Source organism: Syngnathus scovelli, chromosome 1, assembly GCF_024217435.2.
Source record: "Syngnathus scovelli strain Florida chromosome 1, RoL_Ssco_1.2, whole genome shotgun sequence".
NCBI lineage: Eukaryota > Metazoa > Chordata > Actinopteri > Syngnathiformes > Syngnathidae > Syngnathus > Syngnathus scovelli.
Window position 1 is genome coordinate 23,267,511 of NC_090847.1, and position 13,517 is coordinate 23,281,027.

Below are 13,517 nucleotides of genomic sequence, written 5' to 3' on the forward strand. Positions count from 1 at the left end.
CAGAAATGCTCCGGCAGTATGTTAAACGATTGGCTTGCCTTTGTAGCTTCACTTTGTCCCACTTGCCTCCTTTTACTGTACCTCTAAATTTAGCTTCCCCCTCACTCCCCCTTTGCCCCCTCCCCATCTCTCCCTCCTCCTTTCGTCACTGCAGCTCCAAGCCGCTGAATGGATGGCGAAGATAAAGCATGGCACCGGAATGCCTATATATGGAACCCTCCTAGTCGCAGGTACGGCGAGCGGATTTGGAAAAGGAGCCGCGTGTCATCATCAGCGTCATCGTAGGAGAGAGGCGTACCCACAAAGCCGAGCTCGTGCGTCACTCTGAGTCAGATGGCGTCTCATTCTGTCTCGTCACGCGTGTGCGTCAGCGCTGTTGCCGAGGGAACCTCTCTCGGGATGGAAGAAAAAGGAGGGCTGCCGAGGAGGAGGATGATGATGACGAGGATGCCGATGATGATGCGGGTGCTGATGCTGAGAAGCAACTGACGACACCTCAGCAGCATTATAAGTGCACTTTATTATAAATGCATTTGTTCACATTCAAATACACTTATAAGCAACACAATCGAACACTGGTCCACAATGTCCATCCTGTAGTTAAGCATACTTTATATATTCATATTTGATACCATAGAAATCTCTCTTCATATATTTTCTATGTACAAACCTTCATACAAATGTTCACAACCGTCTGGAAAAAGAATAGAATCACATGTCACACATACAGAAATACAATTGTACACGTATTAGGTTAGCCGTTTAATAGCTAGAACGTAGGAATCAATCCTTTACTTGACCGTAGATGACTCTACGTGAACGTGTCGACACCGTGGAAATCGGAGCGTCCTCAAGCCAAGTCGCTTGGTAAAGTCCGAGAAGGAAGGAAAGTAGTAGCAGCCCAACCAACAGCCCCATTCATTAAGAAGTTGATTGTGCCTCACTTCTAAAGCCCCTCATGTGTCACTTTTGTCCAACAAAAGGACAAACGTACTATAAGCTGCCAGTGTTGCAAATCTTATCGTTGCAAAATTGCGGGAATTTTTGAAAATGGGAAAAATCTTCATGGGAATGAAAATAAAATAATTTGTAACATTTAGAGTGGGAGCTTAATAGGCAATTTAAAAGAAATTGGGGAAAGCCCCAGGGAACAACAAAACCCCCCAGATATGCAAGTTCGGAAGCAAAAAAGAAAATAAGAGCTTTTTTTTTTTTTTTAGAATAGAAAAAAGAAAACTCAAAAATTGCAAAAATGCAGGAGTTCCTGTTCTGTTGCTTCAAAGTTTTTCAGGCTGCAAAATGTGATCACTTGCCATAAAGTGTCCCTCCGAATTCCGAATTCAATTCCCATAAAAAATTTTCAACTTCAAAACAAGTTTCAAAATTCACCATTTTAACTTCTGATGGAAATTCCTGCCCCTTTGCAACCCTGTCGAATAACACACGCTGATTCCCTGATCTGAAGAATCCACATTCAAAGTCTAAATGTACAGTACAACAAAAGAGCTCATTGGCAGCATAAGCCAAAAATCTCTTGACATGCTTCTTTTTTTTTTTTTTTTTTTTTTTTTTTTTTGTTACCAGTTTGTTGCACATCACAAAGATCAACACAAGTTGAGATAGACAGACACTTCATGGAATGTTAAAGGTTTGCAAGCCACAAAGTCAGAATTCAGAAGCTAGAAGTGTGCTTTCAATTCCAAGTGTATTTAAAATGGCACACTGGAGCACCTTTTCAATTTTGCTGCACGTCAGGCAAAAAAGTGCTAAAAAGTCATAAATCAACTCTCTATTAAAATAGCCTTTTTTTTTTCTTTGTCCATGTTCACGACAGATATTTTTCACTACGAGTGAATACAAATGCATGTCTGTAAGTTAAACAACGCTTAACAAGTTCAGATGGCCAATCTGAAGCGGGCGGCAGACACCAATGGACTCAGGACTCAGTCAGTCGGGCGTCCATGTTGTTCTTCTGGTTCTGCTTGTAAATGTCGCACCAGGTTTACTAGTATACAGCTTCATGGTGGAACAAAAAATAGAAAGCCCATTTTTTGTTCTCATGTAGGCGTCAGTCCTTTACACATTATGTATATTTATACACTTAATTATGTTTTACTTTGCAGTAAAAGTGTGTCTCCACAAAATATGACAATATGCCATACTTGATGAAGTAAGTCACAGACTTATTTTAGAACGGAGGGATGCTTCCACTCCCATCTGGAAGACAGAAAAAAAGAAGGAACAAGTCAGCTCAATGTTCAGTATATTGAGTTTTGGGATGAGATTTTAGGATGAACCTCACATCAGAGAACCCTGACCTCTAAACGCTTCAACTGTTTTGGAAGCTAATCACTCAGCGACCAGGTTTGAAAACTAATGTCACCTTGTCATCGGCCAATCGCATGACATAGATTCTCATACGTGCATTGAAAAGTTGGGGATGAAGTTGACCTGAAGGTTCTACGAACTTGAGGTTCATCCAGAAATTGCATCTGTCGGACTAAAAGTTAATTAAGAACATAACTGAACCGAGATCTTACCTTTGTGGAAGCACTGTGGCGATGGATGACACTGGAGTTGATACAACTCAGGTTGTTGCCCTAAACCAGGGGCGATCGAGGCACCTGCCCCAAACATGGGCTCCCGCACAGCCAGTTCCTCCAGGAGGGACTGAGTGCAGGAGGCGGCGGCTGCGGGGGAGACCGCCTCTACCACGCCGGCGGAGGCTACGGTGGTAACGGGCCTCGGTGAGGAGGTGAGGATGAGTGGAGGAGAAGTCGGTATGGAGGAGCATGAAGACACGGGAGATAACGCCACCTCCATCTCGGCGGCTTCCTCCGCCGACTCCTCCTCCATGGCGACCTCGTCGCTCTCCCCGCACCCGTCCGCCGAGTTAGGTTGCGCCGATTGGGCGCTACAGAATTGGCCCACTCCCTCAAATTGGGAGGCTTGGTGCCAGCACACTGGTGTCGGAGGAGAGACTGGGCTCGAAGCGTCCGGGATGTGGATGGGCGAGGGGGACTCGGGTGGCACGTCTTGGAGGAGGGTGTCTAGGATGCTCTCTTCAAACAGAGAGGTGTCGTCCTCCAGGAACATGGGAATGTCCAGGCCTCGCCACGCTTTGATGGGATAAAACTCCCGAAGCGCTTGGACTGAATCGACCATTTCGGCTAGGAAGGGGGACGGAGGGTTGGACAAGGATGTCGGGGACAGCTTGGACAGGAGGGGGTCCAGGTAGAACCCCTCCGCCAGGGAGCTGATGTGCTGGGCTAGCAGGGAGATCTCAGCCCTCTCCTTCTCCCGCTCTCTCTCCAGGGAGAAGAAGGAAAGGCAAGGCTGTTTTCCAGGGGACGCCTCAGGGGTGAGGAGCCCCTCCGGGGGACACTGAAGAGGCCTCAAGGGCACGTCCACGTAGAGCGGACCCCGAACTTCTGGAAGGGTCATCACCGTGCAGTCGCCGTCTCCTGGACTGTCCGGCGTGGGCGGCAATTTCTCGTAGAGGGCTCCGCAGCAGGGATCCACGGCGAAGAGCAGTTCTGTGGAGGGGTGGGGAAGGCTGAGGGGAAGTTTGGTGGACAGGGTGGTGGGGGGTGTGGGGCTTGAGCCGGTGGTGGTGGGTGGGGGCGCAGAGGAAACAGAAGATGCAGCCACGGAGGTTGTGGCTGTGGCAGTGGTGGCAGACGGAGGTGGCGTGGTGGTACCCGTGGGGTCAAAGCTGAAGTGCGGCTCCTCGAACGGGAAGCTAGCCCCTCCAATGTGGGGGGTGTACGGAGGTGTGCACACAAACTCCTTAGTCTGCTGAGCTTGTGAGGTGGGGATGGGCGGGAGCGGTAGGGGGAGAGCTGGAAGAGGGGGGTCCAGCTCGAAGGAGGGCGGCATGAGGATGTTCTGTGTTAAAAAGTCCAAGTCGGACACCGTCTCCACTGTGACCGGTGTGGGCGAGGGGGCCGCCGAAGAGCTGCGCACGGGGGGCGCCTGGAAGAAGGCCTCCTCCTCCAGGGAGGAGATGCTAGAGCGGGGCTCCTCCTCCGTTTGCATGGCCTCGGCCGCCGAGCTGGCCCGTTCGTCCGAGGAGGCCACGCTGCAGCCCGCCGTGCTGAAATCGAAGGACTGGCCTGACAGGCCGCTGCTGCCGGGGGTGAACACCTGGTCGGGGCTGGACAGGGTGTCGGGGGACTGGAGGCTCTCTTGCAGGGGCGGACCTGAACTCAGGACCAGGCTGAGCTGAGTCTGCTCTGAGGTCAGCTGTTGACGCACTGACCAGGCCTCCGACTCACTGAAATGGAAAAACATGGCAAATGTTAGGTGGGAATAAGTTGAGTATCTGATCTATGGAAAAAAATCATTTTAGATAAAAGTAGCACTTTGCTGCCATTCTTGTGTTACGGTTTTGCGACCGGCACATACCTGATGACGTAGTTGCTGCTGGCGACGGGGACGTCTCCTGGTTGCAGCTGGAGGACCATGTAGAGCCAAACCCACGTTTGGTCCTGAGCCTGCACGCGCACCACCATCTCGCCTCGGCCTTCTCCTCCCTCTTGCACTGGTGAGTCACAGCGCAACTTGGTAAGCACATTCATCATCCTTTTTTGTTGTTGTTTTTTTTGTCAGTGTGGCGGCAGTAGGCGCGGTGTTCCCGTCGGCGCATATGCGGGGGTGTTTTGTGAGTCTACACTTACGCAGGCTGCGGTGCTGAGCGGAGGCGTGCGCCAAATCGTTTGGATGGAGGAGGCCGTACCAGGAGCGAGAGCGTAACGTCGCCACATCGTAGCCCAGGTAAGTGCGCACGCTGCGGGGGGAGGGGGGACATGGTCACTTAATGCACGACACACGCCAACATTAGGCTGTCGTTGGGCAGAAAACTCCTGTGTCCAAATTTGATCAGTTTGATATTTTCCACAAATCCATTCAATCAATCTCTTTGTACATATGACCGGAGCACGTTCGTTCAACTCATCTACCTTTCGTGCGCAGCCTGCAGCCTCAAGTCTCGGCCGTGCTGGGAGTGAAAGCCTTCCAGGAAGAGATTGGCGTCGGCCACCGGTGGACCGGCGGATGTGCTCTCCAGTCCAGAGCGGACGGGATGGCTTTCCAAAGGTGAGCAAAAACACACCCAGACGGGATTGGAGGTCCAGTAGGATCCGACGGCAGCGCTGCTGGCGGTGGGCACGGACAGGCGGCGCGCTCGAATCAGAACCAGCTTATTCCCAGCGCTTTGCCTGCGCACCGACTTGGATGTGTTGAAACGGCAGCGGAAGAGGCGATCTGTTACGAAAAAAAGGTAATGAGAACTCGGGCACAAATGTTTTCCGGCAATCACAGCAGATCAACACCACTTGTCTCATCTTACCCATCTCTGGGGAGGCTGCGCTGGACAGATGATTCCTAACGGTCAGCTGATCCGAAGCATCAATGATGTCATACACGCTGTCTCCTTGCGCCACTAAGTCCACCTGTCACACAAGCAAGTATCATCTGCTGATCTTCCATTAGGCGGATAGACGGACGGCTGAACAGACTGACGGATGAACTAACCATGGAATGTCCCAGGTGGTCGGAGACGGCATCGGACAGGTAGAGCAGCTTCCCCTCGGCGGTGAGCAGCATGAGGAAACCCGGGAGAGCCTGCATGAGGTCGGACAGCTCGGGCAGGGACAGGAAGCGAGCGCTCGGCTCCTCCGATGCGTTTGCAGCCTCTACGTTGGACAGCAACAACAACAAAACACGTCAAGAGGGTATGTAAGGCTTCAGCACCATGGACAGTGACCTCATAGTCACACTATCAACGTTCATCTATCGACACGATCTAAAAATATAGTATACTTGTTATGGATGGAGGGACGGAAAGACGGATAGATGATGAAGACAGACAACAGAAATACAACACAACAGTTCATCTTTCTTTATATATTGACAGAAGTAGATGGATACAAAGTAAATAGTAGATAAAACTGTTCCTATTATTTTGCCTAAAACAGACCCAAGAAATCTCCAAATACTTTTTTTTTTTAAATGCATGAGAGAGCTGCTGCCAGTAGCACCATGGATAGTGACTCGCGATCGAGCCGTCACGTCTTCAGTACCACGGACAGTGTCTCTCCGCTGCCGCACCAATAGGCACTTGTTGATTCTACGTTACACGCGAGCGCGCAGACACACTGCATAGCTGCAGTGTTTTGCAAAAGTGTCTTCCCGAAAAAAAGATTTTCGTACACGATTAAATGGTGTCGTGTGTTAAAATGGCTCCACCTCTTAAAGACGCATACTTGGGTCCTTACTTTGTGTGTGTGCGTGAGCATGTTTGAATGTGAGTTTGACATTATCCTTACGTTTCAATATTTGAATTTGCTTTTTTTCTAACATGTTCTTGTCATTTCAATTGCTTTCAATGGGAACATTTTATTTATTTATTTATTTATTTATTTAAATCTATCTGCTAAATTGTGACAGTATCATGATGATGATGATGAGGCATCGTCTTACCTGGCGGCGAGAAGAAGACAGACTTCCTGGTGTACATGCAGGCGAGTGACATGATGTGCAGGTATGACAGCTTGGCTTTGTCGGCGTCAGAGATGGGCAACAAGTCCTTGAGGTTGCGAATCTCGGTGTTGATCTGGTCCCGTCTAGCCTTGGAGGCTCCTTTGGTTGAGCGGTACATGCTTGTTACGGATGGCGGGGGGAAAAAAAGGCAAAGAAAGTCCCGCTGCAGGGCACCCGCGCTCGACCGTTATTGGACTTTGTTCATGGCTGGGCTGCACTGGGCTCGATCCGCTGACAGTGTGTGAGGGACTCTGCTCGCAAGTGGCTTATATAGCTTGAGAGCGAGGGGGGCTCCCCGACGCGTCCGCCGACGTAACGAGGAGGCAGGGGTGGGGGGGTGGGGGGACTCATTGGAATGGATGCTGCAATCACGGAGCTCCTCCAGCTCCCTCCCTCCCTCCCTTGTTCCCTCTCTCCTCCCCTCATCGGTGACTGCACGCGGACGTCAGCGCTCGCCTCTCCCCGCCGATGACGTCGGGGTGAAATGGGGAGCTCCGGCCACGCAGAAAGCCTGATTTGGACAAAACCGAGTAAGGGGCGGGGCCAGCGTAAAAACGTAAAACGGAGTCACCAAGTGAGGGGGGAGGGAGAGAGGGAGAGAGGAAGGGAGGTGTACCGCATCCAGGGAGAGGATGAATGTTTTTATGTGAATGCATTCAAGCAGCATTTAGCTAGTGTATGAGCAGCTTAGCTACCATCGACACATGGTTTATCTATCGCATCCATCTTTTTCTTCTATCTTGCTTTCATCTGTCCTGTATCTGTCTGGCTTTCTATCGTTTTGCCTTTCAGTTCATTTTTTTGCCATTCTCTTTCCATCTCTATCATTCTAGCTTTCTTCCTTTCAGTCCTTCTGTCTCATCTTTCAATCAACCTTATTTCTCCTCATCTTTCTACCTGCCTTTTCTTTCTATATTTCAGTCTTACAGGCTAACTATCATTCTCTTCTTTCTTATCTGCCTTGCCGACTTACTGTCATCTTTGTACCATGCAGTCTACCTTGCACCATTCTGTCTTTCTCTATTTCTATTCATGTTCTTTCTCGTATTCAATCTTTCTGTCTAACTCTTACCCTTTTCGAAATGGGTGTCTCTATCTATCTCTCTTTTGCTGTATTATTCTTCCATTGTTCTCTCCGTTATCCATCCATCCATCCATCCATCCATCCATCCATCCATCCATCCATCCATCCATCCATCCATCCATCCATCCATCCATCCATCCATCCATCCATCCATCCATCCATCCATCCATCCATCCATCCATCCATCCATCCATCCATCCATCCATCCATCCATCCATCCATCCATCCATCCATCCATCATGAATGTGTAGAATCCTTCCGCTGTTAATTTTGAGAATGCATGAATGAAGGAGGAGGGTGCAAGTTACATGTGGGATGATGCACTGAGGACGAATGGGCGAAGGATGAAGCAATGTATGGAAGAGGCGCACGCAGCATTTTGCAGACATGTTTGCGGTGCATGTGTGAGAGAGTGGGAGATGGGGGAAAGATCTAAAAATAGATTGAGTAGATGTATATTACTGGCGAGACACACGCACACACACATTTGTGGGCTGCTGCATGGCGCCCCCTGCAGCCGCCCTCATGCTATTTATAGACCAGGAGGAGCACTTGAATGGACAAAAGGAAACATCGAGCAGAGTTTCTAATGACACAAAGAGAGAGGGGAGGGGAGGGGAGAAAGTGTGTGTTGTGTCTGCTGTGTGTGTGCGCTGTGTGTCCGTGTGTGTGCTTGTGTTTATTTGTGTGACAGAGAGCAAAACCAATGGTATGCTTTTAATGTGTCTAAAGAGTTTCCACGAAAAAATTAATTCATTTGGTTATGACATTTTTTGCCAAATGTCTAACATGTTACAAACCAAACCTGTCACAAAATCCAAAATCTGTGCATCTTGCATTAGGCTAAACAATAAACCCCTCATCGTTGGGTACCACTTTGAGCTCTAAAAGATTAAATGAACTAATAATATGCATTTTATGTGTGTTGCTACGTAGCAACGACGTCACTCGCTCTCATGCGTCCACCAGTGAAATCCTAATCAAAGGTTGAGCTCATTCAAGGTTTTGAATGGACCCAAGATGAGGTGAGTCATGCGCACTCCTTGTTTCAAAAACAGAAATAACATCACAAGTACCTCTAAGTATGTGCATCACTCTATTTTCTTTCATGGTGTTCTGTAGTGAAATTATTTTTAGAAAATGTCCCCATAATGATGCTGTCAAGAAATGGGGGAACTGTTGCATAAAATCACTGTGAGGACTCTGCTTTGTAGGAACAAACAGCAGTAGAGCTTCTCTGTCTCTTCTTCTTGCTTTTAATCATGCTGTATGTTTTCCAATATAGCTCAGTGCTGCCTCGCATGTTGAGGCACAACGTGGTACTGCACTAAATACAGTCTTTCTAGAAAAGTGGCACATGTTGAGACTGACATGTTTTGTGTCCATATGTTTAAAATATTGGTTAGCAGTACTGAAGAACCACATCCACTGTCCCTAGTGGAGTGGCCAGTATGCATGTCATTTTTAGAGACTTGTGACTAAGCAGCCGTTTGTTCTGTAGCTGATGTAAGCTGCTGTGATTATGCGTCAGCGGATGAAAATCAAAGCCCTTCACATCGATGAGCGTTCCAGCGTGCTGACGTCACGCATGGACGTCGAGCGGCCGTTTTTGCGCCTAATGTTTGCTTTTTGTGCGTGGACAGTTTGGTGCTGCTACAATTATATCTGCTATCAACTGACCAAATCAATTGAGAGAATTTATTGATTGTATTGATCAACTGACCATATCAAACATGGCCAATAAATCTGATTCTGATTCTGAAAAACAAAAGGTATGTCCGCTTGGAAGGTCAAATGGTTTAAGTTGCCTGTCCGTTAGACAATGATCAGTAACTTCGTTGACTTTTCTGTATCTTTTTCAAATCTGCTGCTAGTTGTCTGCTGCGTATATCTGGCAATGGAAGGTGTTGCTAGGCAACAGATAAGCTCCTTCCCCCGTTTTTTATTTTTCAAGAAACAAAGTGCAGACCTTGAAATCCGTGGGTGTAAAAATAAGCACAGTGAGAGAGGGAAAAAAAAAAACACCTTTCTGGTACTTGTTGTCTGTCGGTTGTATTGTCCCTCATGTCTCTTTTACACGACTTTGTCCCAAAAATAAACCACTCTTCGACTTATTTATAACTCACAAAGTCGAAGCAAAGTTTGTGCCTCAAAGCCTCACAAAGCAGCACCAGGTCTACGCTCTCAATTGCTGATTGCTACGTCACTCATCGGGCCAAGGCCCACTTTCTAAAACCACACATACTCAAAGTCATAGATCCAGCAGTATTATGTGAGAATGGTGACCCCTAGTGGACACCACGTGCACATTTTATTGTTTCATATCACAAAATTTGTGGTCATCCGATTAATGGATGGGATAATAAGTAGAATAATCAATTCTGAAAACACTCCATCAGCATCTCTGATGAGGTGAAGATATTTCATCTACATTTTTGTCACAAGATGAACATGTGAAGTGCTCCAAATGATGTCTGGGGCACAATTGCATGCGTTTAGTATCATATCGATGGTTTGTACCATTGTGGTGTGTGTGTGTGTGTGTGTGTGTGTGTGTGTGTGTGTGTGTGTGTGCGCGTGTGGCTTGAATACACTCAACACCCAGAACAAACTTGCATGCTAATGATGATGATGAAGATGATGATGTATGTGTGTGTTCTGTCGGTGTTGTGCGTGAAGCGACGATGACTAAAGGTGAGGGGAACATGCTGTTCGCTCCAAATTTTTGCACTTTTTTTGCGTCCCTCGATATGCTGTGAAAGTCACACCTGTTGGTAAGGCAGCTGCCAAACACGGGACCGCCATCGGCGTGTCTCATCAGGAACACAAAGTGCAAAGAGTGTGAAAAGGACATTGAGAGAGCCATTGGGTGACTGGAGGCGCCATGAGCTGTTTGAAGATGTGAAAGCAAAAAAAAGAAGACTGCACAATTACAAAAGTCAGTCAAAGTAGGGAATTGGTTGATCAATTAATTATTAAGACAATCCGAGAGCAAATGAATTTGCAATTCCACCAAAGTCAACTTTTTAATGCGCAAGAACAAGTGAATAAGAAGTGCACCAACGCCTCCTTCATCATCCTCCTCCTCCTCCTCCTCCTCCTCTTCTTCTTCAGCTGTCTCACTTATGTAGCCTTGCACCTTGTTCTTTGTGCTCTTACAATAAGCAGTTTATTTTTAGCTGCTGGGGCAGCCGCCGAGAAGGCAAGCGGGCAGTGCTCGGCCAATATTTGGCATTGGCCTAAGTGTGTGTACTGCGCGTGCGTGCGTGTTTGTGTGTGTGTGCACACTCACTTTCCTGTCAAAAAAATTTGTAGGATTTTAAATTGTAGTTTGTTCTTGTACCTTGCACTTGCATCAAAATGTACCACCTTGTGGTGTTCCCAATACTCTGATCTGCTCAGATCACATTAGCTTGTTATCGCTCGCTGTTTTTGTACTTCTGACTCTTGTGTACATGCACATGCACGCATGCACAGACTTTAGTTTTTCCCATCTCCACCACAGCGGTGCTGATGCGGGTGTTGCCATGGAGACACCACCTCGACGTCTTCCATGCACTCCTCTCTTTCATTGATACTCTTTCATCACTCACTCACTCACTCACTCACTCACTCACTCACTCACTCACTCACTCACTCACTCACTCACTCACTCACTCACTCACTCACTCACTCACTCACTCACTCACTCACTCACTCACTCGAACCAAAGTGTCATTCATTCGAATGGTTGATACTGAGCGCCGCTGAACTACATTTGTCCGTATGCTGCACTTGCCCCCATTATTGTTGTTGTTGACACAGTTTGGGACATGAGGACACGTCGGTGTGTGTGTGTGTGTGTGCGTGTGTGTGTGCGTGAGCTGTCATTGCCATTCACACGTACTTTCACTCCTGATTCATGAAGAGTGACTGTCCGATGCCACTTCATCACGGTGATGGTCATGTGTACTATTTTTGACTGACGCTCCAAATAGATGCGAGCGGCACACTTGAGTCAAAGCAACCAACGCAGAACAAACAAGTTAGCAAAAGAAGATTTCTCTTTCAAAACAAACACGCAGCAATCATCAACTTTTGTGGAATCGCTGCTAAAAGTCATGTTTCGTAAATATGAGACTTGCATATACTTATGCTGCTTATACTGCAGTCTAATCATTATTCAGATAATTGTGTATGTATGTATGTAAGTCACAATTGCTGCACCTATTTTTTCTCTCACTTTCTTTTAAAAGACGATGTAGTTATGGTCTCTCATGATTTCAAATAAAAGTTGATTTGAATGTTTAACAAAAAAGTTCAAGTTGATTTTTCCATTTAAACTATATTTTGGAATTTACTATTAGCAACCCTCAATGATTAAAATAATTGAAATGTGAAAAGATAGAAAATATATAGATAGTTATATTTATTAATATGTTTTTAAATGACTATTAAACATATTTTGCTTGCATTTATCAACTTATTAATTTTTAAAATTGGTTTAACATTGTTGGGTTTCAGGTCAAACTGACCATTTATTGTGTTTTATTAGATTTTTTTTCTTGTTATTAGAAATATACTGTATATTTTAAAATTCCATTGGCACAGGCAAGATTGTTGGTTAAATGTGACAAGTTGAAATGTGTTTCTTCTGAATGCATGTTTTTACTGGGTTTAATTTCTCTGCACGGCAGTTGTTGCTATTTCTTGTCCCTGTGGGTGAACGTCTTGAGCGGTACACAATATATTGTGGATGTGCGCCCACGCCGCCATAGCAACACTTTGTTGCCTCTTGGCAACCGTGTTTATGTAATGTGAAAAGGAACCAAGGTGGAGGTCACAGCGTTTATATAAATCTTTTTTTTTTTATTGGAAAAAATAAAAAGTCGAGCAGACACGTAACATATTCTCACATTGTGTGCGTGCGTGTGTGTGTGTGTGTGTGTGTGTGTGCGTGTGCATGCATACGTGCACATTTAAGATATATTCTACCACCATTACCCACGAGAGGTGAACGCATCAAAAGTTTTTTTTTTTTTATAAATAATTTTACTTCTCCCTTATGCTTTTAAAAATTAAAATTTATGGAAAAAAAACACAAAGTGATGTCAACTTTTTTGTTTGTTCTTATGTAAGAGAAGCTACCTAGGTTTTGGGTGTCTATAAAAGCATTGTTGTCAATTTTTCTTCTTACCCCAGTGTGTGTGTGTGTGTGGGGGGGGGGGGGGGGCGGGGGGGTGTTGGCACACTAAACACTAGTAGACAAGCACAGAATGGGATGGTCGGATTATATAAAACAAGTGTGTGTGACTCATTACCACCCTCAGCGACACCAGATGGGTGTTTGTGTGGTGGTGGTGGTGTGTGTGTGTGTGTACGTGTGTGTGTTGTTGTGTGTGCGTGCGTGCATGCATGCGTGCGTGTGTGTAGTTGTGTATGTGTGTCAGGTTTTCCTCACCTTTGTGGACAAGCTTTCCAAAAATGTTATTTTGGGTAAATGTTATTATTTGGGGTGTTGGGTATTAGAGTTAGGGGTTAGGCTTAGGTCTAGGGTTTAATGTTATAAAACAGGGTTTCACATTTCGGTGAGTGTTCGAAATTAGGGTTTTAAATAAGGGTTAGGTCTTTAGATGTGGGTTTGAAACTAGCCTTAGCGATTCAATTTAGAGTTAAACTAGGGTTCTTGTTTAAATTAGGCTTTGAAAGTTGGTTTCAAAAATAGGGTTTGGGTTTCAAATTTGGTTTTGAAACTAGGGTTAGGGTTTCAAATCAGGGTTTGGAAGTAGGGTTTGATCTGGGGTTAGGGTTTTAAATAATGGTTTTAAAACATTGTTTGGCTTTCAAATTTGGGTTTGAAACCAGGGTTTGATCTGGGGTTAGGGTTTTAAATTATGGTTTTAAAACATTG

General features: G+C 46.2%; 1 protein-coding gene across 1 annotated transcript; it reads right to left on the minus strand.

Moving 5' to 3' along the window:
- Positions 1–501: 501 nt before the first annotated feature.
- Positions 502–6,795, minus strand: npas4a (neuronal PAS domain protein 4a). Its single transcript, XM_049739359.2, has 8 exons — positions 6,484–6,795; positions 5,536–5,696; positions 5,351–5,453; positions 4,962–5,265; positions 4,680–4,789; positions 4,408–4,543; positions 2,541–4,276; positions 502–2,217 (listed from the first exon to the last, which is right to left on the minus strand). Exons 1-8 carry the CDS (start codon positions 6,659–6,661, stop codon positions 2,189–2,191), a joined length of 2,757 nt encoding a protein of 918 aa, XP_049595316.1. The 5' UTR covers positions 6,662–6,795; the 3' UTR covers positions 502–2,188.
- Between the last annotated feature and the right edge of the window lie 6,722 nt (positions 6,796–13,517).

Bases quoted from the DNA above. Each gene is read 5' to 3' on its own strand.
- npas4a (XM_049739359.2), bottom strand. From the start codon at position 6,661: ATGTACCGCTCAACCAAAGGAGCCTCCAAGGCTAGACGGGACCAGATC. The intron at 4,790-4,961 runs GTAGATGAGTTG...CTCCCCCCGCAG, and splicing joins CTGCAGGCTGCGCACGAAAG to CGTGCGCACTTACCTGGGCT. The intron at 2,218-2,540 runs GTAAGATCTCGG...TCTGTCTTCCAG, and splicing joins GCCACAGTGCTTCCACAAAG to ATGGGAGTGGAAGCATCCCT.